We start from the raw sequence: 23,736 nt of genomic DNA on the forward strand, positions 1-23,736 counted from the left end.
TGCACCCCACCCCAGTCACTCCCACCCTCAGGAGTGGCACTAAGGACACAGAGTCTGAGTCACAGATCTGGAACTCCAGAGAGATCTATCACCCAAGCCACAAGCTTCAGCCAGCCACCAACCCTCCAGGCCTCCACCACCCTGCTGAGTCTGAAACTGCAAAAATCAGGTTTTAGCACCTACAGATACTAATAAAGGTCAAAAAAGGGAGAAAATAAAACTATCATACCACCTGCAGGAAAAGTAAAAGAAGTTCAGTACTCTAAGTTACTACTAGATGTTTTTTAAAGATAAGGAAATCTAGAGCTAAATAAATACAAGCTTCCCTTACACCCCAACTCTGTGTCCCCTCCCACCTCACTAGTCTACTCAGGCCAACCCTGATTTCTTCCTCTCCCTTCAGTTTTTCCAAAGAGGATTTTTTCAGTTTTGTGGTTTACAAAACCTTTAAAATGCTGCATTCCATATTTTTATCTCCATCCCTGGCTTCTCAATTGAGCTCCAAATTTCTCAGTCAGATGTTTATTTGACATCATCTGGAGGTCTAATAGTAACAATGACAGCCAAACAATCCAACTGGCTTTCTTTCTCAGTTATGACATGGCAACCTTCACATTTGCTGTTCCCTCTAACTAGATCACCCTGCACAGGATTTTTTTTTAGTAAAGATTTATTTACGCATCCAACAGCGGGGGTGCAGACCAGAGATGCAGGGGGTGAGAGGATTCACCAGAGACAAAGTGGGGAGAAAAGGCAGATCTACTGAAATACACTGCTGAGGGGAGCAGCAGGCGAGACAGGAGAGGTCTGCTGCACCATGTGGGTTAGCTACCTGGCCAGGGATTGAACTTGCCCGTAGCATAGGATCTTTCAATCCTGACTCCATCTAGTCAATGTATCTTTACTCCAATATATCACCTTCTCAAAGAAGCTCTCTGATCACTCAATTCACTCATCGTCCCCAGCTCCGGCCTGGTTCTATCATAGTACCTGTTCTAAGTGTTGTTATAGCATTTATCACTATTAGAAACCATCTGTGCTTACTGGTTAATTGTATATCACTTCTCCTTGCACCTACCCGTACTTCCTTCAAAGTGTCTTTAAAGTGAAGAAACACGCTAAAAGACAATGCCAGAAATAGGTTTTTCATTTTCTATCCAGGGGAGGAAACACATTTTGCAGGTGACATATTATAGAATGCTTGGAAACATAAAGACACTTTATGCTAGGCATTCAAAGATGCCGAGGACAGAGTGGTGAATAGGGCAGACAAGGGGCATCCTGAGATGTCTGGCACATAGTGGGAGGTTTTAATACAAAATTCTATCAATTGATTCCTTTTAGTCCACAGAAATTACATTTCTGATTATGAATGGAAAACAATTGAGCCATTCCTTAGAAGTGCCTACTTTATTAATTTTTTTGGGGGGGGAATATCAATACATAAACAATAATAATGGATATGAATGTGGAAGCACTAAGTTTACTCAATCAGGAAATCTGGGTGTACTTGTATTTATAGGTTCCAACATAGTATCACTCAGCCTACCATACTACTCTTTTATGTTCCCAAACAGTTAAAAAAAAATCCTAGTCAGAAAACTTGCTTTGGTTAGCTTAAAAGCAAAACTGGCATTCCAGTTATGCCACATATAACTCCTTGAGGTCAATATCCCTAAAATAAAAATAGTCTTTTGGAAGTAGATCCCTATTAAAAAGGCAAAAGAAGTATGAATATAACAGTTCTTCCAAATTGTCAGGAAAGTTCAGATTCAAAATATCATTCTTAGATATGATCTATATGGGAATCAGTTTCAAAATATCATCTCAAAGTCTTTAAATAAAAAGGATTACGATTTTACAGACTTTGTATAAATATATCTTCAGTGTCTGATGGTTTTCTCTATTCTTATAAGAATAGCTTTTAATTAATTTTTTCCTCTGAAGACTGTTTACTGAGCTGCCAATGCTTTTCTGTGATTTCATTGTAGCTCTTCTCCATGTCTCTTTCTACTTCCCCTCTGGGTCGGAATGATGACTACATTTGAGAAATCAGAAACTTAGACAAAGATCTTTATTGGTGGTTAGGGTGACATAGTTCCAAAAAAGTAAACATAATTAACAGAAACACCAAAAGTACCAGAGGAGGCGCTCCGGTATCAGTAGAAGGCACTGATCCTAACACAGAAGAAAGCTGGCATGGATCTTCACACACAGATGCTGGTTTAACCCTGTCAAATGAACATGCTGTATTTTGAGCATGAGAATTTGTAGGCAGAGTAGGAAGGACTGAAGACTCTTCTCCCCTGGGTCAGACAGACAGACTCTCCAGCAGTATCATTACAGATGACACGAAGGTGACTACGATGGCAGCAATGACGACAATCCCAGTATGACAACACGCTGATGTCACAGCAACAGCCTGACGAGATCTATAAATCCTTAGCATTCTCTAACCCAGCTGACAGCCCCGGGTTAGTACTTGGATGGGTCACAAAATCCACTGTCACAAAACGAATCCACTGTACTCAGGTATCGCTGAAAACATACCAGTCCTGGTATTCTCTAACTTGAGAAAATGATAAATACTATTGCATCACTTTGGAAATGAATCAAATCTAAGAAGAAAAATATACCGTTAAAAAAACATACACATGGGTACTTCTGGTAGTATGGCTTTTAAAACCCTGTGCTTGTCTATAAAAGCATTACAAGCAAAGTTAACAAATGGGAATTTTTATTTTTTAAAAAAAGAGGAAAATATTTGATATACCAAAATTAGTTTTAGACATTAAAATCAAATTTTATGCAAATACCTTTAGAAAACTGAATTACAAGATTAAAACATTAAAATACAGAGTACTTTTTACAAATTAATATTGAGTATGTTAAATAACTATATATTAAAGATTTGATTTGAAAATTAGAGCTGTTTCAAAATACTATGCTCAAATGTCATGTCTTAAGAACCCAGGAAAACTGCCAAATCACCATGCTGTTCTTTCACCAGGGTTTTATGGTGCTTGGGGATGGAAGGCCTATTCTGAGTCAGGAGAGAGTCGTTAAGTAATGTTCAAAGAGAAATAAAAGTAAAGCTTCAGGTACAAATTAATTCACTTCCTGAGACTGATATGGTGCTCACTGACTTGAATAAAACACAACATTGTCTTAAATATTGAGGACACTATTTCCTGGCAGTATCCATTATACTTTCATGTTACAAGCAGGTCATAAAGATAGGGCTTTAGGGAGAAATAGAATGCAGATGAACCTCTAAAGAAACAGAATGCTCTAGTCAAAGACTTCTTATTTTCTTTTTGATGAGGCACAAACAGAAAAATGGATGAAACATAACAACCCTGATTACGGACAACAGGGGACTGCATATCTAGATGGTTATGATGTTTCATGAATGATCCATAATACAGCATTATTGCTACTGAGTCACCAGGCAATAATTGTCATCATTAACATTATGGTTTAAAAAGTTCACACTGTCCTTGTACTAAGTCCTTTCTGTCTTCTATATACAAGATGATGGACAGTCACCTCTCCCCAGTCTCATGACCAACTGAAATCTTCATTATAATGAAGAGAGTGAACAGAATGGAGACTTCTGGTACCAATTATTTTCCTGTATAACAGCTTGAAGAATACACAGTCAACACAGTGTATTACAATAACTGCATAATAGAAAAGCACGTTGAGTTTTCCCAGAAAAAAAAATCCCTATGACTCCTTTTCTTGCCCCCTCAAAAGTACAATATACATAATTTCCACCTAAAGTTAGGATACTCCCAATGCCACAGGGCTCTCCCTGTATTGTGACCACAGCACGGCAGGATGAAGTCAGTTTCGGCTGCTTTTACTACCCAAACTCTGCTCACCGTGCTTTATAATTCTTCTTTAAAGACTTTTTCTGTCTCCTGTCTGGCGTTGTCTTCCTCACTGGGTGCCAACCACGTGAAATATACCTTTGCTGGATCGATGTTCCAGTGTTTGTGGAACGATATGGGAACTTGGTGAGAAAGGTAGTCCTTAGGGTAATCCATGGGCCGGGCCTGCCAGGAGGAGAACAGAGAACTACGCTTTCTTATCCATCCAATGCAATTTTGCTTCAGAATAGTATTTGAATTTACGAAGCGCCTGCTTTCCTTCAATATTTAATACTGGTTATGGGAACTTAAAGGTAAGAAGGAAAATCTTTTCCACCCTCTTCCCTTTAACTGTAGGCTCTTTTGCTTTATTGCCTCAATTACCTAAATATCCCAAATGTTACTGTTTTTATTTGTTGTTGTTGTTTCTGGTACATAGTCATACCTCTAGATTCCTCAACCATGATAATAAATAGAAAAAGTTTTCTTTGCAAAGTCATTTAAGTTACTATTATATTATGACTCCTGCAAAATGGCAGAAAAATTATTTCACATGTCCCACTAAGGAAACTGGTCACATAGGTTGAGGGGGGTGGTCTGGACCAAGGAGCTCATCGGGGTACCTTTGCCTGTCCACTGCACTAGCATAGTATCAGGCAGAAGGGTAAGACAGGGACTGGCACCCTCTTCCTACCTAAATATTAGCCTGGTTCCAGAAGTGTCCATGGAAATTTCAAGTAACCCAAAATGTCTGCAAGAGAGCCTAAAAGTTATCATCTTGAAATCTCTAAAACTTAATGAAATTTAAAGAGAATCAGTAACCTATAGGATATGGAAGGAAACTGACACCAGACACTATTTTGTTTGCTCTAAGCCAAGCATCCATGATCTCTCAATACTAACTTTGTTTACAAATTATATAGCCTATCTGTGCTGTATAGTAACTCACTAGGTTGTCAATACTAAAATAGTAAAACTATATATATATATTTTTAAAGATTTCTTTTATTTACTTATGGGTGCAGGCCAGGGGTTGGCGGGTGAGAGGATTCACTAGGTGCGGGCCAGGGGTTGGTGGGTGAGAGGATTCACCAGACACTGAAATACACTGCTGAGGGGAGCAGCAGGTGAGACTGGAGAGGTCTGCTGAGCCATGTGGGTAGCTCCCTGGCTGGGGATTGAACTCATGCTGCAGTGGTTGGGGATAGCTTGGTTGGTGATAGTTTGGTTAGCGATAGCTTGGTTGGCGATGGTGCTGAGACTTAACCCCTTGTGCCACCAGGGAGGCCCAAAACTAGATATATTTTAAGAACAAAAGTTTTCTCTAGGTTTTTTTTTTTATTACTGCCTAAATTTTGAATGTGAATATTTAGACCCCCTTCAATGGTTTACAGAATACTTTCATCCCATTTAGTCCCTCAAACAGTCCTGCAAGATGGTCAGAATATCATGATTCATTCCCAGTTTAGAGATGAGCAAACCAGAGCTTACAGAATTATCACTTTTTTGGGGTAATATGACTAGTAGAGGCAGGAATGGGGGCATGGGCTGGTGCAGTGTCCCTGGTCCCCACAGCCTGTCTTCAATGCACCGTGCCTCAGGCCCCCACATCAGCATGCCCTAACCATCCTGGCCACTTCAGGAGGCCTTATCTGATAGAGATACAAATAATAGTGTTCAGATGAGTGTTCAGACGGTAATATCTGTGAGGAAGATTTTATAATGACTTTTGAAAGTCATAAAGAGTTTCATAATGGCTATTTTGTTGTCTTTTAAAAATTCTATGTGCTCCTATTTACAATAGGTAAGGTATGGAAACAATCCAGAAGCCCAAAATCAGAGGCCTGGACCAAGAAGATGACATATATATACACACAGTGGAATACTACTCAGCAATCAAAAAAGATAAACTCATGCCCTTCACAGCAACATGGATGGAGGTAGAAGGGACTATGCTCAGTGAAATAAGCCAGAAGGAAAAAGAAAAATATCAGATGGTTTCACTTATAGGAGGAATATAGGGGAACCAAATAAGGGATCAGGAAAAAATAACAAGAATAAATAAAACAAAATTAACAGGCAACTATAAATCAGAGACATTTTGCAGAGGAGGGGGAGGGAGCGAGATCAAAACAGAGGAGGGAAGAGCACAAGGGATTATGATGATGGTGCACAGGTGAACTGGTGGTGGGAATTTATGGGGACTACACCTGAGAGGAGAAAGCAAATATTGTACAAAAATGAACAATGATGTAATATATATATATATATATATATATAAGTTTAAAAGATTAAAAGAATTCTATGTGCTCATGGAGTTAAAAATATAGAAGAGAATTTTAAAGAAATAGACAGACCAAAAATACATACAGGAATAAAGCCTAGTTGAGTTGGGATGGTTTTAAATATTATCTGAGGGAGTTCATATATTACATGATGTTTATTGGCAAGGCCATCTAAGACCTCACTGACAGTGAAGAAAACCTAGGAGAACTTTATACTTTCAACTCAGTTCTCAGATAATTTCACAGCGGTCCCCGGATAAACACATAAAGACAGTGAAAACAAATCTGTTCTTGTTTTTTCATACTTAAACATGAATATTTGCAGATACAAATGCATTTAATAAGAGGAAAGCCATATGAAATGCATATATATATCTTTCCTCTATTGATGCAGATTCTAGAAGTAATTAACTGCATCTCAGGAGCAGGTGGAGTGGTTTACTGAGCATTAGAATATGCTAAGCTTTATGAGATAATGGAAAAGAATCAGACAAACTAGAGTTAAAATGCATCCAAACAGACATCTGTAACATCCAAAATTCTCTAATAATCACATCTCTGGGCACAAAACAATGCCAGAAAGAAATCCTGACACGAATAGGCAGGGTCATTAGGGGTGAGGGAAGACTCAGAAACAGAGGTAGAGTATGGCAGAACTGTGTGCAGGAAATGAGAGACTACCCAAACCTGCATGAAGACAAGGACATTAAGAGGGAGAAATTCAAACTGATGAACAGGGCACCATGTATAGTTTGGAATCTGCATGTACACACACCATTTGACCTGGTCACAACCTGTTTGCTCTAAGTTAACTTTCCAATCCAGGAGGCACCTGGAAGAGTGATGGATGCCATCTCTGACAGAAACTGACCATCCCCGAAGGAGTGAAGTGCTCTAAATCCAGATGCCAGCAGTGTGGGAACTGCCAGAGAGACAGAGTGCCATAAAACTCCCAGAAGTTGTTAACTGCCTGGAGTGAAGGCCGTTCACTGATAATTAACTGCCTTTGTTTAACTCACTATAAAGTAGCTCGTTAGAGATGAGGTGTTAGAACAGTTTTCTTTGGAGCATGATGCTCCTCAGTTCTCAGATTAGCTTGCTGATCTAATTAAAGTGCATATTAAAGATTCAGTCCTTGTCCTTTGTCTTTTGGTTTCGACAATTGTGACAGGCAGAAAGAATCTGGTATTTTCCAGCAACAACAGCTTATTTATTACTTTAAAGAAGCCTAATATAATTCTGATATAGATTACACTGAGGTTATAGATCAATTTGTGGGAGGTGGGGCAATGAATTTCGCTGGATTCTGTGTTCCTATTTTTTTTTTTTTTAAAGCCTTTGTCTACTGGAAACATCATATTCCACAGGAATCAAATCTGTATCCATTTGTTTGGTTAACTGCTCTAATCCAAAATGACAGTAAAACTTCCACTAACTGCTGAAGAAGGCAAACGGTTATACCCTTAACTAAGTGCTGAGGTTAAGCCCCAAGAAGTCAGGAAGAGATGAAGACCATCACCCTAGGGGAATACATTTATTTCAAGGAATAAGGCCTCAGTGAAGTTTATTTGCATACCAAAGAGCTAGAACGAGGACGGGAACAAATCCACAGCCTTTTTACCTATGAAAGCAGAGAAAGCAATTTTCCCTTATCATCCCTTTCTTATGGGTATCTGGTCGCTTTATATATATATATTTTTTTTTTTTACATCATTTTTCATTTTTACACAATGTATGCATTTTCATCTTGGTTATAGTCCCTATACAATCCCTTCTCCCCTCCTCTGGTCAGTTTTGTAGGCTAACTTGGCTAGCTCTCACGGTATTGCCCTAGAGGTAAAAACTAGGTCCTATGGACGCTTGGAGCAGAGTTGGGAGCAGGATGTGCTCATTATTTACTGTGAGGTATTTAATTTAAAAATCTGTTTCTGATCAATAAGACATCATATGTGCATTCATAATAAAGTCTGAGTTAATTTTACCTGAATAAAATGAGCTAATAAAACCCCTTTTAAATGAATTTTTAAAAAATCACAACAATGGAATTTGTCATCATGACACACTGAGTCTTCCAATTCATGAATGTGGTATATAGCTCTCCATTTACTGAAGATCTTCTCTCAACAGTAATTTATATTCACTGAAGAGTATAGCTTCTTTTTCATTTATCTCTGAGTATTTTATTGATTTTGATACTATTTAAGTGACAGTTTTCATTTCATTTTCAGAATTCTTGTTATTAAAACAATACAATTGTTTTTGTCTATTGATCTTGTAGCCTGCAATCTTGCTAAATTTACCTATTTATTTCTAACAGTATGTTTTGTTTTGTTTTCCCTTTAGTGGAATCTTAGGATTTCTTCTACCTACAAGATCACATTGTCTGTGTGATGAAAGATAAGGATAGAAAAGTTGGAAAGGAGGCACCACAGACCAGAAACCTGGCTCATACAATGCCAGGGGCTGGAGGTGGGGGTAGAAGTGAATGGCCGGGGCAGCAGTCCTGCCCACCTGTGACTATGCAGGTGCTCCTTTTTGCCAACCCTGTCCCTCCACAGGGCAGCAGCCTTCCTGCCTGCCATGACCTGTACCTTACCAGGCTTCTCTTCACTGACCTCCCTCAGCAGAGACAGCTCTCCTCACAAGGCTGCCAGCCTGTGACCATGCACGCCTCTCTCCTAGCAAACCTGTCCCTTTTGGGGCAGCTCTTTCTGCCCACTTGCATCTATGCAAGTGTCCTTTTCTCTCCCTTTTATAATAAACCTGCCCTTTTGGATCCAACATCTCTGTCTTATGGAGAAACTTGCCTGGGAAACTTGCCAGTGTTGCTGAAAGAGGAGCTCTGGTGAAACTTTGCCCAAAATGAACCCAAGGACTCCACTCTCAGAACCAAACAACTCCAAAAATGACTTCATGTGGATCAAGAAAATTTGACTACCTCCTTTCCAATCTTCATCCTTATATTTCTTTTTAGCCATATTGCACTGACTAGAACTTCTGAATACAATATTAAATTAAAAGGTGAGACTGTCCATACTTCCTTTGTTCTCAATCTTGTTATGTTACAAATAACTGAATTTCTGTGTTTCTACTGCTAAATCCATCTAGACAATTTCTCACATCAGTTATTGGATTTTACAACTACTTTTCATTTGGCTCATTATCACAGTCTATTTTCCTATTAAAATTTGTTATTCATTGAGTTATTGTCCTCAAATTTTTTAAGTTTTTTGAACACAGTTTCCTTTAACTATGCAACTATCATTTTTAAAAAATCTATTTTGAAGTCTCTGACTATCAATTCTAAGATCTGGTCCTGATGGAGAATAAGGGTAGAAAAACTGGAAAGGAGGAGCCACAAGATCAGAAACCTGGCTGGTAATGCCAAGAGCTGGAGATGGGGGTAGAAGAGATTAACAGCCATTAACCCAGCTATAGGAACTAAGATCCTCAGGCCCCAAGCCTACATCACAAAGCACAAGACCCAAGCAGGTATCAGACTGCCATAGGGGGTGTCAGCAGTGAGGACTTGAAGGTGAAGGTGTGGAGATTGAGGGCCATTGTAGAAATCTGGCCCCTTTCAAATTCTACATAGTTTATTCAAGTCAACAAGAAACAAACTACCCCATGAAGGAGTGAGCCCCTACCAAAGAAAAGACTTATCAGTGCAATCTCTGCAACGGCACAGGGCAGCAGCCCTTCTGCCCACCTGTGCCTATGCAGGTGCTCCTTTTGGCCAACTCTGTCCCTCCACAGGGCAGCAGCCTTCCTGCCTGCCCGTGACCTGTACCTGCCGGGGTTTCTCTTCACTGACCACCCTCAGCAGATGCAGCTCTCTGCAAGGCAGCCTGCCTGCAACCATGCAGGCCTCTCTTAGCAAACCTGTCCCTTTTGGGGAAGCCCTTTCTGCCCATTTGTATATATGAAAGTGTCCTTTATTCTTCTCTCCCTTTTGTAGTAAACCTGCCCTTCTGGATATAACTAACATATCTGTCTTGTGGAGGAACTTACCTGGGAACTCGCCACTGCTGGTAGAAGGGGAGCTCTGGTGAAACCTTTCCCAGGATGAACCCAAGGACTCCACTCTCTGAACCCAGCAACTCCAAAAATGACATCCGTCCCACTCAGCGTCAGTTAATTTCCACCAACAACATTTTTCTGAGTATGTCTGGTTACATTACCCAGAATACTTTGTTGAAATCTGGTTATTTTGGATAATGTATTAGCAACTCACAATGCTTACTTTTATTACATTTTTATTTTTTAATAACTTGCTTAAACTGTGGAATCTTTCTCCCTGCAGAGTGTTGGTGCTATATTTCCACTCAACTTTGAATGTTTATTTTTATTATTTAGTTTGGGTAGAAGTCACTCCTGTGCCTGAACTGCTTAAACTCAGTTTATATCATAGCTTATATTATTGTCATCTTATAATACAGCTAGAAGTTGTGCTCAAAGATCTGAAGTCCATAAAGTGACTACCTATGTATGGGCTGTGAAGCACATTCAAAACTTCAGTTAGTTTTCAAATATGTCTTGGTTTCTACTTCCCACTGGCTCACCCCACTGTCTGTGCGCACACGCAGAGTTTCTTAATGGGTCAGGAAGCTTTGAAACCTTACTACTGCTTTCGTCTTTCTAGGGTGTTAGGTAGTAAATTTCTGGCTAATATGCCTTTACTGAAACTGAGACCCTAACAACAACTACACCTACAACTAAAGATGAAGGTTTAGATTTATCTTGTTTGTTTCCTACCAAGTTTGACCATTTCAGGTTTTAGTGAACATACCTGTGAGTTTTGATCTCCCTGTCCCCAAATCAAGTCTATTTTGACAGCAAAGATATTTTTTTTTTCCCTGCCTGGTCCATACTGGTAAAACTGCTATGGGTCTCTCTAACCAACCTGTGATGGAAGGGTGTTGGGGTGGGGTGTTTATGCAGACGGTCTCAGAAGGCCGCAGATTCTTTTTCTTACCCCAAACTACAGCTGTTTTTCAGGAATAAATGCTTCTCAATGATTCTGGCTCATTTCCAGCAACCTAAAGTGGTTATTTTGAACCTTTGGTTCAGCTGGTTCACTGGCCATGGCAAGCTGCCATGCTCCTTAATGGCATATAACTTTGGAGGAACAGAAAACCATGTGCTCCCAATATTTTGCTTTTAACAAATGGATGAACCAGACAATCCTTTGAATCCTCTTCTAAGCTTATGATTTGACAATAACTTTTCCCTAATACAAAGAAAACATGTGGCCCAGTCAAATTTGTACCTGAGATTATTCAAAAGAGCCAGCCCTCCCCTGTCTTCCAGGCCCCAACTCACCAAGAATTTTAGATTTATTACTTTTTGTTTTATATCTCTGTCTCTATACCAACAAATACACTGTTTGGATCAGTTTCCAAACATTACAAATGTAAAGTAATGCTCAAATCCCAGCAAACTCTCTAAAAGAGGCTTCAGAATTAGAAAATACTTCAGTATCTGTTGGGGAGGATAGGTTTGAAAAGGTTCGGAAAGGCTTAAGATGGATTATGTGAATTAGAGAAATCAAGAGTTTTAACTTTGAGAAATAAAAATTTTTTAAATTATCTTCAAAGGACTTTTGCGTAAGGGTTAGATTATTTCCCTTCTTTCTTTTCTCCTTATCACTTTATTTACTGGTGTAGTCTTCCCTAAGTGAAAAAGGTTGCTATAAAAATCTATGACCTGTCATAGATTCAAAGACAAATTGTTTCCCTTACATACCAACAGTTTTAATTACGCTTCCTTTTCTATGAGGGAAACATTATGAGATAACTTGCCTCTTTCTAAGTCATCATAACACAACACATAGGCTTAAAATGGCAAAGACCAATCGAGGGTTTTAAAGATGGGTAAGTATCTACTGACCAGTACCACAAAAAAGGTTTTCACGTAATTATAATTAGTCTTTTTCCGGGTCCTTTATTTAAGTTTTCTAAATTCCTGCTATGAGTGAGACTAATTATAATAAAGTAAAAATCAAAAGCAACAAGCAACTATAAACCAGAGACACACTACATGGTGGGAGGGGGTTGGGGGGGGCAGGGAGTAGGATCAAAACAAGGGGGGTGGGAATTGTATGGGAGCTATAACCAAGATGAAAATGCAAACATTGTGCAAAAATGAAAAATGATGTAAAAAATATATAAAATTAAAAAATAATAATAAATTAAAAACAAGGTTTTCATAGATTTATTATTAAAAGTCAATCCTTTCTTATGGTCCTCAAGGATGTAAAAAAGAACTTTCTTGATAATGGGAACATTTTTCTTTGCCTTATTCAAGTTAATTCTTAGTGTTGTTTCTGTCGTGCTCAATTTACTGCTATGATAGTGTTGGCTACTGGTCACTAAATAAAGCATGAGGACTCTCTTCAATATAAAGGAGGACACTTAAAATACACATGAAGTGACACATTTCAAATTTCAAAAGGCTTTGAATTTCTTGAAGAATAAGTATGCGTTTTGACTATTTTTAGTGTAAGTACAGCGGCTATTATTCTTGGAATACAAGAACATCCACTGACCTGATTCTTTAAAAACTACTAAAAATAGGATTCCCATTTCCAACCTCAACTGCAGTATGGTAATGCAATTAGCGCCAACCACTACTGTTAGATATCATCTCAATGCTTCTTTTCTACAACCCTCAGAATGTAAGCTTGTTGAAATAAAGTTTGGTCACTCAGCTTAATAGCAACTAAAAGGAAGAAAGCCCAACAGCTTGCCAGTAGACAAGGTAAAAACTGAGGAAACTTAGAACTATATACACTTACTGGCCAAAAGGACAATGTTGTCAGCCCTATTTCTAAGTAGCATCTAATGATGTTTTATGCCATCAATTTTTTAACTCAAAGAAACCTTGGTCCTACATACAAGGATATTGGTCAAACACCATATACTGTTCTAGATGTTTCTGCCTTCCATCTTCATGTTGCACCTGACAGAGGACCAACCCTCTGGACAAACAGCTCTGTTAAACATACCCCCCTGGAGTCTGCCCACACAGCTCTTAAGACTATTTCCACAGTATATGAAGGGAAACAACTAGGATCCTTAAGTGAGGAGAAAATCCCCTTCTCTCCCTCGAAGGTAGGAATAAAACCAATTTTCTCACCTGATGGAAGAGAGGGCTGTGTGTCACAGGGACTCCGAGCCCACTAAAGCACATTCCGAGGACCATGTCATCAGGAGCATCATTGCTGTAGCAGCGACAATTACTGGCAAGAAGTCTCCGGATGGCTTCTCTACTGAAGACCATTCTAGAAGGAGCAAGAGAGACAGAGAAAGGAGTTAGAGTTGCTCATCCAGACGACTAATCTGAATACAGAGGCCACATTTCTGATAAAGACAAAAGATGTTGTTATCAGGAGTGTTTAATATTTTAATAGTTATTATGAGAGAAATGTTGTTGTACTTCTTATGAAAACAAAATCACTTTTAAGAGCTGTTTACCTACCTAGTAGGCCATTTTATTCCTATATATATCTCACGTATCTTGCAAGCTAATACCATGCAGTGTTCCTTTTCTAATACAGCACTGAAAAATTAGAATAGCTCTTCAGTTTCAAAATTCTCCCTAACAAAACCTGTGCACATTCCCAGCAGGTAGATGGGCCCCAAAATACTATGTACCTCACTCACACAGGTGATGACTAACAACGAGATCAAATCAAAATGGAAAAAACCATCCACTGCCCAAGTGATTCCAGTTTTCAGAAACTTCGTTAAGTGATTTAGAAAGAAAAAAAAAAAGAGAGAGAGAGAGAGGAATAGAAAAAGACTGATTTGAATCACCAAGTATGTGACGTTACTCGACCTGCCATGTGGCGTTCTTTCTGGTAGAATTTGGGCCCACTCCTGTTTTTCAGTGCTCTCCTTAGCATTGCAGGAAGTCAGAAACTTTAAAACAATATTTCTCAGGCATCCCTGCCAGTCAGGTCCCGGCTTTGTTCAGACAATAAGAAGCGCAGCATTGGGGAGGGCCATATTTTTCCAATGGTCCCTGAGGCAGAGCTAGGTGATGGTGGGCAGCCACGGGCTCCAGTAGAGCCAGCACAGTAAGGCAGGGCATGCATAGAGGCCCCTCAGCAGCAACAGGGTGTGCTAGTCCTAGGTCTGGTTCAGATGCAGCATCACAACTTGAGAGCAACCTGCACAAACAAGCCCTAGGAATCAGCACTCACTTTGCTCCTCCAGTCTCAGAGGCAATTACAGCTTTCTATGGTTACTGATTTTTATGCAAAATTACCCAGACCCTTTTATTCCGCTGGCCCTTCCAACACTTCTGTATAACTTACTGTGATAAACCTCCTCTCTTTAAAATATTTGTTGTTTTTTGGTCTTCATTCTGGTTCTAGAGTAATAATAAATTTTCTTATACCAGGAAAACCCACAGCTGAGAGTATTTAGGTACTAATAAGATTCACAAGTTCATTCCCATTCAGCAAAGACTTTTTTGAAGGCAATAGGATCTAAAATGCATCCATATAATCCCACAGGCTTTGGAACATAAGGTCTTGGCATACAAGCACTCAATAAAAGTTTGTTACACCAAACAAGAGAAAAGAAAGGTGCCTTTGCAAAGATCTTCTTCCCAAGGATGAGTTCTATGAAAGGCAGAAAGGGCAAAGAGCATGAACATAACCCCTGATTCACAGCTGTTGATTCCATACTCAGTAGGGGGCAGTGTGGGGTAGCTTAACCCTAGTAACCAAGCACTGGGATTGCAACAATTCCAGAGGCAGGCTCCCTTCCCTTGCTAAGAGATCTAAAGAATGAAATATGACCAGACAAGAGGAAAAAGAAATGCTTTCTTTAAGATGATATAAGAAAACACAACTGTATAAGGAAAAAAAAGTTCTTACGAATTATATCAAAAAGGGAAACTGCAAGTTTGAAACAGCATAAATTGATTGTAGGGTAAATGAAAATTCACAGGATTTTCCGCCCTTCCGCCATTAACATTAATGATAGACCCCTGTGGTCCTACACGTGTGCCTGATGGCAGCCACCTGGAGTAGAGTGTGGGCATGCATAGGTGGGCACACCTGGGCTGAGAGGCTGGGCTTACAAGGGTGGCATCACGGGGATGCCAGGAGAACAGGAGCAGAAGCAGCAACAGCAGCAGAAGGGTGGGGGGGTGGAAGAGGAGGAACTGGGAAGCTTGCCAGGCTCCCAGGGCCCCCAGCCCCCTGCCTGCCCTGTGCCTGGTTGCCACACTACAAATGATTTTTAAAAAATACTCAATAAAAGCCTGAAAAAGGCACCGAGGGCTCCAGAACTCTCCTTTACCCGTCTGCCCAGATTTCAGAGATTCTGCACTGTGCCTTCCTGCCACCACATTAACCTTCTCTAGGAAAGTCTAGTGACCACCAGTGACTCTGGGCTTCATACCTACATGGCTGAGTCAGACATCTGCACCACTGACTGACTCCAGGAAAAGGGCCAGTGTAAGAAGACATGCATCACTATAGACAGACATTTCCCTCAAAATATCTCAGATGCTATGTCAAGGAAAATTTCATCAATATGCCAATTAGATTGAATCAAGCTGTTACCTTGCTCTCTTAAATCCTATTTAAATAAAAATGCTTCTTTTCTCTCCTTTGCCAACATTTAGTAGCATGAGAAAGAAAAGGAAGGCCTTTTATTTGGTTTATTAGGCTAGTAAACCAATAAAAATTAACTTTATAGGAAGATAAAATATAAGTGGAAAATTGTTATTACCAATTTTTTTCTAGTTTTGCCTACTCACAGCCTCACTTTAATTATTCACATAAAGTCTATGCGAACCTTTAATAACATTTGCTTATTAGTGTGCTGATGGGGTCGTACAAAATGAAGTTGCCTCCACAAATGGAAAATTATCAGATGTATGTCTGCTCTGCTCACCAAATTTAAATATTAAAACCACTGAAAGGCTATAAGATGAATAAAGTTATCTTCTTTACTATGCATTATACTAATATTTATGGCAAGAAAAACAGATTCCTTACTTCACTCCTGGGAGCATAACTAAAGTAGTCTATCTGGGCACATGACTCAGAGGATCCCATGGCAGGGGAAAACTAGAGCACATCCTAGACAACAGAGGTGAAGGCTGGCTGGGCGTGCACCAGAAGAGCTGCTGAGGAAACTAGATTCAACAGAAGGTAAGTGGTGCGAGGCGCTGGCCAGGGCAGAAGCTGCTCTTCCTACCCACACTCCCGGGACAGGATGGTCCCCAGCAGCACATCTGCTTAGTGTGGACCTAACCATGGGGAGCTAGGTGAGAAAGTGCTGGGGTGGACATGCTCCATTGAAGAAGATAAAAGGCAGACAGATGCAACTCCCTCCCCACATCTCAGGGACTCCAGCAGACACAGTGAAACTGCTTGCAAGAGCCTCCGAGCAACTGCACTGAAAGTCCTGCCCCCATGCTGAAGGGATGTGGATCTGAAACCAACAGGCACATGGAAAAACACTCATCATCACTTAAGTCAGGGAAATGCAAATCAAAACCACCATGAGATACCACTTCACACCTGTGAGAATGGCCCATATCAAAAAGACCAGTAACAAGCGTTGGTAAGGAAGTGGAGAAAAAGGAACCCTCATACACTGTTGGTGGGACCGTAGACTGTTCCAGCTCCTATGGATATCAGTATAGAGGTTTTTCAATATATTAAAAATAGATTTACCATATGATCCAACAATTCTATGCCTAGGTACCTTCCTGAAGAATGCAAAAACACTAATTCAAAGGGATGAAGATACTCCTAAGTTCATTGCAGCACTATCTATAATAGTTTCAGAAACAACCTAAGTGCCCAAGGACAGAGGAGAGTGGATCAGGAAGATATGGTATATGTACCACAATAAAAAAAAAACGGTAGAATCTTGCCATTTGCAGCAATCATGGAACTGGAGTCAGTCAGAAAAAGAAAAGTAAGCAAAGTCAGGCAGAAAGAGAAAGACAAGCACCAGATAGTGTCACCGACATGTGCATATAAAGAAACAAAACAAAGGGTCAGATAAAGGCAACCAATTAAAAAACCCAGAAATCTGAAAGTAGAACTGAGGCAACAAGGGGGTGAAGAGGTGGGTGGGGGTGTGTACAGAGAGAAAAAAGTGAGGAGGGAGCACAATGGACTGTGGTGGAGGACTATGGTGATCTGGTGGTGGGTGTGATGTGGTAACAGCGCTGGGAGGGGGAGATTCCACACGTCTCAATCACAGACAACATTGTAAACCAGTGTTACCTCAATTAACAAATAAATTTTAAAACTGAAAAAAGCAAAATGAAGGAAAATTGAAATAGAGGTAGGGAGGGCATACCTGCAAACCAAGAACACATGCCAAAGGAAAAGCACACCAGAAAGACTTGCACAGGCCCTTGCCTTCTATCAGGTGAACAGGCCAGCGCTCTCTGGTAACAATGCCCACAGCCTCTTCAAAGAGCCTGCCAAAGAAACTAATGATTCCCAATCACAGCTTCCTACCTACTAATACATAGTTAAGTACAGTATTCTCAAAAAAAGAAAATAGCTATTGGTCTAATTGTCTATAAACACCGAAACATTAAAGGAGTAAGCAACAATGTGAAAACAAGCTTCAAATGGTGCATAAGTCTCATTGTCCAAATATAAAGTAACTACACATAAATCACTGGAGTCCATCCTCCTGACCTAGTCCTGGTGTTAGGACAGGCTTAAGAGAGATAGGCAGTGGCTTCCAAAAACTTACTCGACGACAAACCACAGTGAGATAACAAGAATTCATGTCAAATTGCAATCATTTATATGTGTTGTGTATGTGTATACAACTGAAACGAAAATATCACATAACAATAGTCATCCTTACTACATGTGATGCACTATAGTACTTGTACTATATCTTTATTGTTATTTTAAAATGATGGTTATGATCTGTTAATTGGTCTTATAAGCCATCAATGGATCCTGACTTGCTGTTTAAAAAAAAAAACATGTTTCTTAAGCTAGATCATAAGTCTACTGTAATACTAGAGAAACTACTCAACATTATGCTTGTAGCTACTATCAATTGTTGAAAAAAGCAACAATCCCATGAAGAAGTGTCTGCATCTTTGTAAAAGTGCTACTGAAAACAGAGTATCACGATGGCCAGTGTTAGTTGTACAGAGATCAATGCCCAGAGTTCACGCATTTGTTTATTCATTTATTCACTGAACCATGTAAAAAGTGAGCCCCCAAGCTAGGAAGTGAGGACATAATAAAAAATGAGACACAGGTGTGTCCTCAAATAATTCAACATTTAGGTGGAAACAGAAAAGTAAATAGGCAATTAAATGATAATGGTTTGCATAATATGCTATGAAAGTACATTAGGAAGGCACACAGGTTTGAAGGCTGTATGAGGGCGAAGGATTCCAGGAATATATAAATAACTATATCAAGTCCCAAAGTATGAAGATTAGCCAGGACACAGAGGCAAGAGGTTGAAGTGGAGGAACAATACTATGTAGAAACCAGCAGAACAATACTATGTAGAAACCAGGGGAAAGTGGGAAAAATAGTACCTCTAAAATAAATGCAGCATAACTTCTTGACAATAAGGGCACAGAAGGACAGAATGGTAAAACTGCATCTGCCAAGGTCATGAGAGGCCTGGTCAGTCCTGATGAGGCATTTGGAATTTATCCTAAAGGCAATGGGAGGTTAGAAAAGGATGTAAAAGACTTTCACTCCCTATTGTAACATACAGAAGTCTGAATGAAGTAAAAATCCATTATCTTTGTAACTGCTGGAGAGAGGAAGATATTAAGAAGCTCTGATGGACTAATTTCCAGAGAAGTCCAGAGAGAGGTCTCCTTCACAGGGGAGCAGCAAATTACCTTTCAAGGAAAAACTGGGCCTAAGGGCTGGAGGGTAGAAGAAAAGGCCTGTTTAAAACCTTACCCGTGGGTGAGTCAAATGAAGTGGTTAAAATGAAGACTAATCCCAAATCACCTTGACTCTTGTTGAAGTTTGAATAATTATCTCCTAGCCTTAGATGCCAAAAGTAAGAAAAGGTTCACATTCTTAGAGAAAAATAAAAGAAATAGGAAGCTAGTGAAGCCCTCTTGGTAAGAAAGAGGTAAGAACAGATGTGCTTCAGAAGGTCCTCCTGACTACAGCATAGGGAACAGCATGGAGTGGAAATAGAACAGGATGAGAAAGAGGAAGACCAGGAGGTTGTGGCATCCAGGAACTCACTAAGAAATGAAGAAGACATAGACCAGAGTTATTGAGATGGACAGAAAGGGGTATTATGGGAAGAGACATTTTGAGGAAAAAACTGACATGACTCTGTGACTAAGTTGACTGCAGGAGAGTTAAGGCATGAAGAAGAGAAGAGTGAGAGATCTCTGGGGCAGGATCTTACACATGCTGGTGCCCACCCTGAGCAAGGCACACTGGAACACCAAACAAGGCTGACATCAGAAACGACAAGGTCAGTATGGGAGGTGTCGACCTGTGGACATCCCCTGTACCTGTGGATCATCCCAGCGGAGGTGTCCTTTGGTAGATGGATATGACTCACAAGATCAGAGAGAATTTTTAGGCTGAGGATTAGAGATTTGAACACACTCAGCATAAAGCCATGGTTACAGTCACCCAAGACTTTAAAGACTAAAAAGAGATGACTGGAAAACACAGACATTTAAGGCACAGATAAAGGAACTGAAAAGGTCTGATTTGAAAGACAGGGGTAAGCAAGGACAGTATTCTGGAAAGCAAGCAAAGGAGTGTTTCAAGGAGTAGACAGTCAATATTTCAAAGGCTGCTACAAGGCTAAATAAGAAAAATATTAGAGGCAAACCATTTGATTTGGCTACATGGAGATCACCAGAGACCTTAGAAGTTAGCTAGGCAGAAGTGTTACAGGGCAGCCCTGATATAAAACGGGTTGCCTGGCTGTGGGTCCCCACCTGCATGCTTAAAAGGGACTTATTAATACTCCACTGCAGGCACACACAAAAGGTTAATAAAAGGTTTATTTACAAGGGAAGGGGAAATGAGGAAATGTACAACTCAGGAAGAAAATGGGGAAATAGTCTTAAATGCGTCCTACCCGATCCGCCGACCTGGAAACCCAATGGCACTCTGAGAGCTGGCCGAGAGCCACTAGCTGGCGGAGAGCCTAAAGGGCCCCCCCAAGGCCCACGTGTCTGATTTTATACCAAACCTGGCTGCTTAACTCCACCCTCAGGTTCCAGCAACCTTCCCTTTGGTGGTGACGGGATTTGTCTTTCCCAGTGTCCTGATGGCTTTGGTCTGGAGTGGGGGTGGAGTCCACAAAGCCTGCATGGAATTAGCTTAGGACATCCTTTTCCCCCTAACAGAAGGATGAGCATGGAGGTCAGATGGAGGGAGCTGAGGAAGCAGGGATGTGAGAGTAGTGAATTCTTGAGAAGCTCTGAAGGGGAAAAGCAAGTTGGTGTGATGGCAAAAAGTTTTAAGAGAGGAAAATTGTAGGTGATGGAAAATACCTAGTAGCAAAGTAGATGTTGAACACATAACAGGTTAAAGGTACCCTTATGGAGGTTTAGCAGTACCTCCACAGGCCTGGGAAAGAAGAGCGGTAACAGTTAGGCAAGTTACTTGCCAATCTGGCACTAGACTATGAGCTCCTGTAGGGAAGGAATGAGGGCTTTCATCCGCATTCCCACTATGGGCCTGGACCTGATTAGGCCTGTTGAGTGAATGAATGACCAACCGAATTAGGAAAAGCAATGCTGGTTAAGTAAGGTACACTTTCAGAAGGAATCAAGTGCCAGTCTCAAGAAGTCACAGCTAAATCCAACAGACAAGGAAGACAACAAAATTGTTTTCTTTCAGAAAACATAAAGAATGTCACTTCTATGTTAAAAGCACATGAATACCTTTGTATTACCAAACACATAAACCCATATACAAACATCAGGATGCCTTTCAAATGAACAAAGTGCTGGTTCAAAAGGTGCATGCTGTGATCCCCCCTTGGCCCTCACACCTCACCCAGAAAACTGAATGTATTACCATAAAGCTGCAAACAGCTTGAACCTTTCTTAATCAAGAGGTCAACCCATCTTGGCCTTACCCTTCACATGCTTACGTGAATTCCCATCTCCAGTTACTAAATGAGTTCAGGTAGACCCCGGCCACCACCCAACAAAGTGCAGCACTGCTGCTGAAGCTCAGTTACCCTCTGAGAGAGTTACTTCCATGACCATGTTAGAGTCACCACTGAATCAGTCAGACCAAAGAAGAACACCTGGAACATGACTCATGCAGTGGTAACTATTCTATAATACAAGGTAAGAATAGTGTCCTACTTCTTTATGAGATTTATAATCCAGTTCCATGCCACATAGTGGATATTTAACAAACACCTACTTAAGGAATTTAAATTATTATAATTGATAACAAGCTAAGATTCTCCCTAAATATGTCAATAGCAAAGACTATATAATAGAAAAGACTACCTGATCAAAAAATTTAACCATAACAAACCAAATTAAAATCTTTCCCCATAAGAGACCTAATTGCTTAGGTCTAAACTATTTACCACTTTTCCCCCAAATATGGTTTACATGCACCTAATAATTTAAAAATGTAGTGACTTAGTTTCTGAAATTAAAATCTATATCTATTTTTTTCCCATTTAAACAGATAATCAAAACAAATTGGCTGCTGTCTAGAGGCAATCTACAGGGACATTTGTACCAAAGTACCCTGACATGCATTTTTATATTCTCTTCAAGAGGTAGAATAGTCTTTACTATGAGGTCTTTTCATATTTAGTAAATTCAATGTTCACTCTCCTATTAGAATAACAACTGCGGGTTACAAACCAGTTACATGTTCTGTAGAGATTCCAACGTCACAGACCCAGCTCTGCACTGGGGAAAGGGAAGTTTAATGTTCAGAGTATTTGCAGAAAGCCAAGCCTCATAGTTGGCCTCATAGTTACCCGCCTCCTCCTGTGACGTAGCTGTAGCCGCCAGAGCCCAGGCCATAACCGTAGCGCTCGCCCAGAAACACAGCTTCTCGAGAGTCATAACAGCTGAGCAAGTGCCGGAGCCTGGAGATGCTGAGATTCCAAAGGGAACAAAAGCAATATTTACTTAATTCAAATACGACTTCAGAGTAAATACTTTACAGTTCTTACATCCCACCAGTTATATTATGTAATGCAATACTGAAATCATTCAGAGAAAAAATTTGAGTGATTTACAGAACTGATTTTTTTTTTAAAGACCAAAGGGGGAAAAATAAAGATCAGCACAGACTGTGCATTGTCAGAAACAGGAGAAAACTGAGAGACAAGGAGTCTGTTTCCCAGTTTGAGCAACCCCTGACAGGTGTGACTGCCCAGTGTGGGTGGGAAGGGTGACAGGTTAATGGTGCACAGCGGGGGCAGGGGACTCCATGGCTCCCCTCCACCAGCCCCGTTCCCCGGTGAGTTAATAATCTTTACATCTTTTCAGATGTACTTAGTATTTTTTTTTAACTCTTAATAGCCAAAAATAGAGCTGTGAGGCACAAATGAGGGCCATGTCAGACATGCAGCTAGAAGATGGGGAAGAGGATTTGGGCAGTGGCTTTCCCCAAACCCTCCCTCTTATGATGCACAACTCTGCTTAGTTGCCTCCAGTAAGGCATCCCTTGTCCATGATCTTTTATGTCTATTTGCTTATACCTCCTGCTCCTAAACGTCTTTGTCATGTCAAGGGTAGCTTACATAGGGCAGTGAGAATATCCAAGAGCTGGTCAGGAAAATACCTACAATTATAGCTGCCCTGCAGCTGGAGGAAAAAATTTCAGGGGAAAATAAAATCTAGAAATAGCTTTTAAAGTGGAGACAAATATTGATACTAAATTTTTCCATGTTTTCTACCATTTCTAGTTTTCCACCGTTTCTTCGAATTTAGAGTTCTCCAGGTCACACACCACCAAATCCTATCGTCCCTCATGATATTAATTAGTGTTCCTGAAGTAAAGCTTTCTACGTTTAATAACTTGAGATTAAATATTTTTAATGAAATAGATAAATATCAGGGTCTTTCAGGCCTCAAATTTATGAACATCATTCATCTCCAAGAGGTAGATATGATATTATGCAATTCTCTGAATTATTAATCACAAATTATTTTCATAAAGAGCAATACTAACATCCAGGTCACTACTGCATTCCCTCTCTTTTTTTTTTTTGAGGTGGGGAATCTTAAGAAAGTCAAGATGTACAAGAGGTCATCCTTCCATCCATATCAAGCATCTTACTGTTTATAAACAGCCCAGTTAACAGAGACAAATGAAGGTAAAGAAAACAAATTTAATACATGAAAAAAAATTCTTACAGGTAAGAGGCTAAAATAGTCTGCAAGTCTGTTGCTCAGGTTTCTGTCTATTGGAAGGTCAAGGACTCTGGTAATGTTGAAAGTTTCTGAGTGTCCAGAAAATATAATCTTTGGAAACCATCCTGTTTTTGAATACATATTAAAGATTCTAGATTCCTAGCTTGACCATGTCTTCAGAAAGCTGTCTAATAAATAACTAGCAGAGGGAGGCA

At 40.0% G+C, this 23,736-nt stretch overlaps 1 protein-coding gene across 1 annotated transcript in view; it reads right to left on the reverse strand.

Annotated features, from left to right (window-relative positions):
- Nucleotides 1-3,893: 3,893 nt before the first annotated feature.
- The window catches only part of B3GLCT (beta 3-glucosyltransferase), a gene marked incomplete at its 3' end in the record, with an annotated part of 100,920 nt that continues 81,077 nt past the window's right edge, over nt 3,894-23,736 (reverse strand). Inside the window, exons 13-15 of the mRNA XM_084234473.1 lie at nt 22,138-22,257; nt 13,298-13,442; nt 3,894-4,061 (exon numbers count right to left, since the gene is read on the reverse strand). Of these exons, the coding sequence (XP_084090599.1) occupies nt 3,894-4,061; nt 13,298-13,442; nt 22,138-22,257 (433 nt within the window). The remainder of the gene's footprint in view (nt 4,062-13,297; nt 13,443-22,137; nt 22,258-23,736) is intronic.

This window comes from Talpa europaea (genome assembly GCF_964194135.1).
Source record: "Talpa europaea genome assembly, chromosome: 6".
NCBI classification, from domain to species: Eukaryota; Metazoa; Chordata; class Mammalia; order Eulipotyphla; family Talpidae; genus Talpa; species Talpa europaea.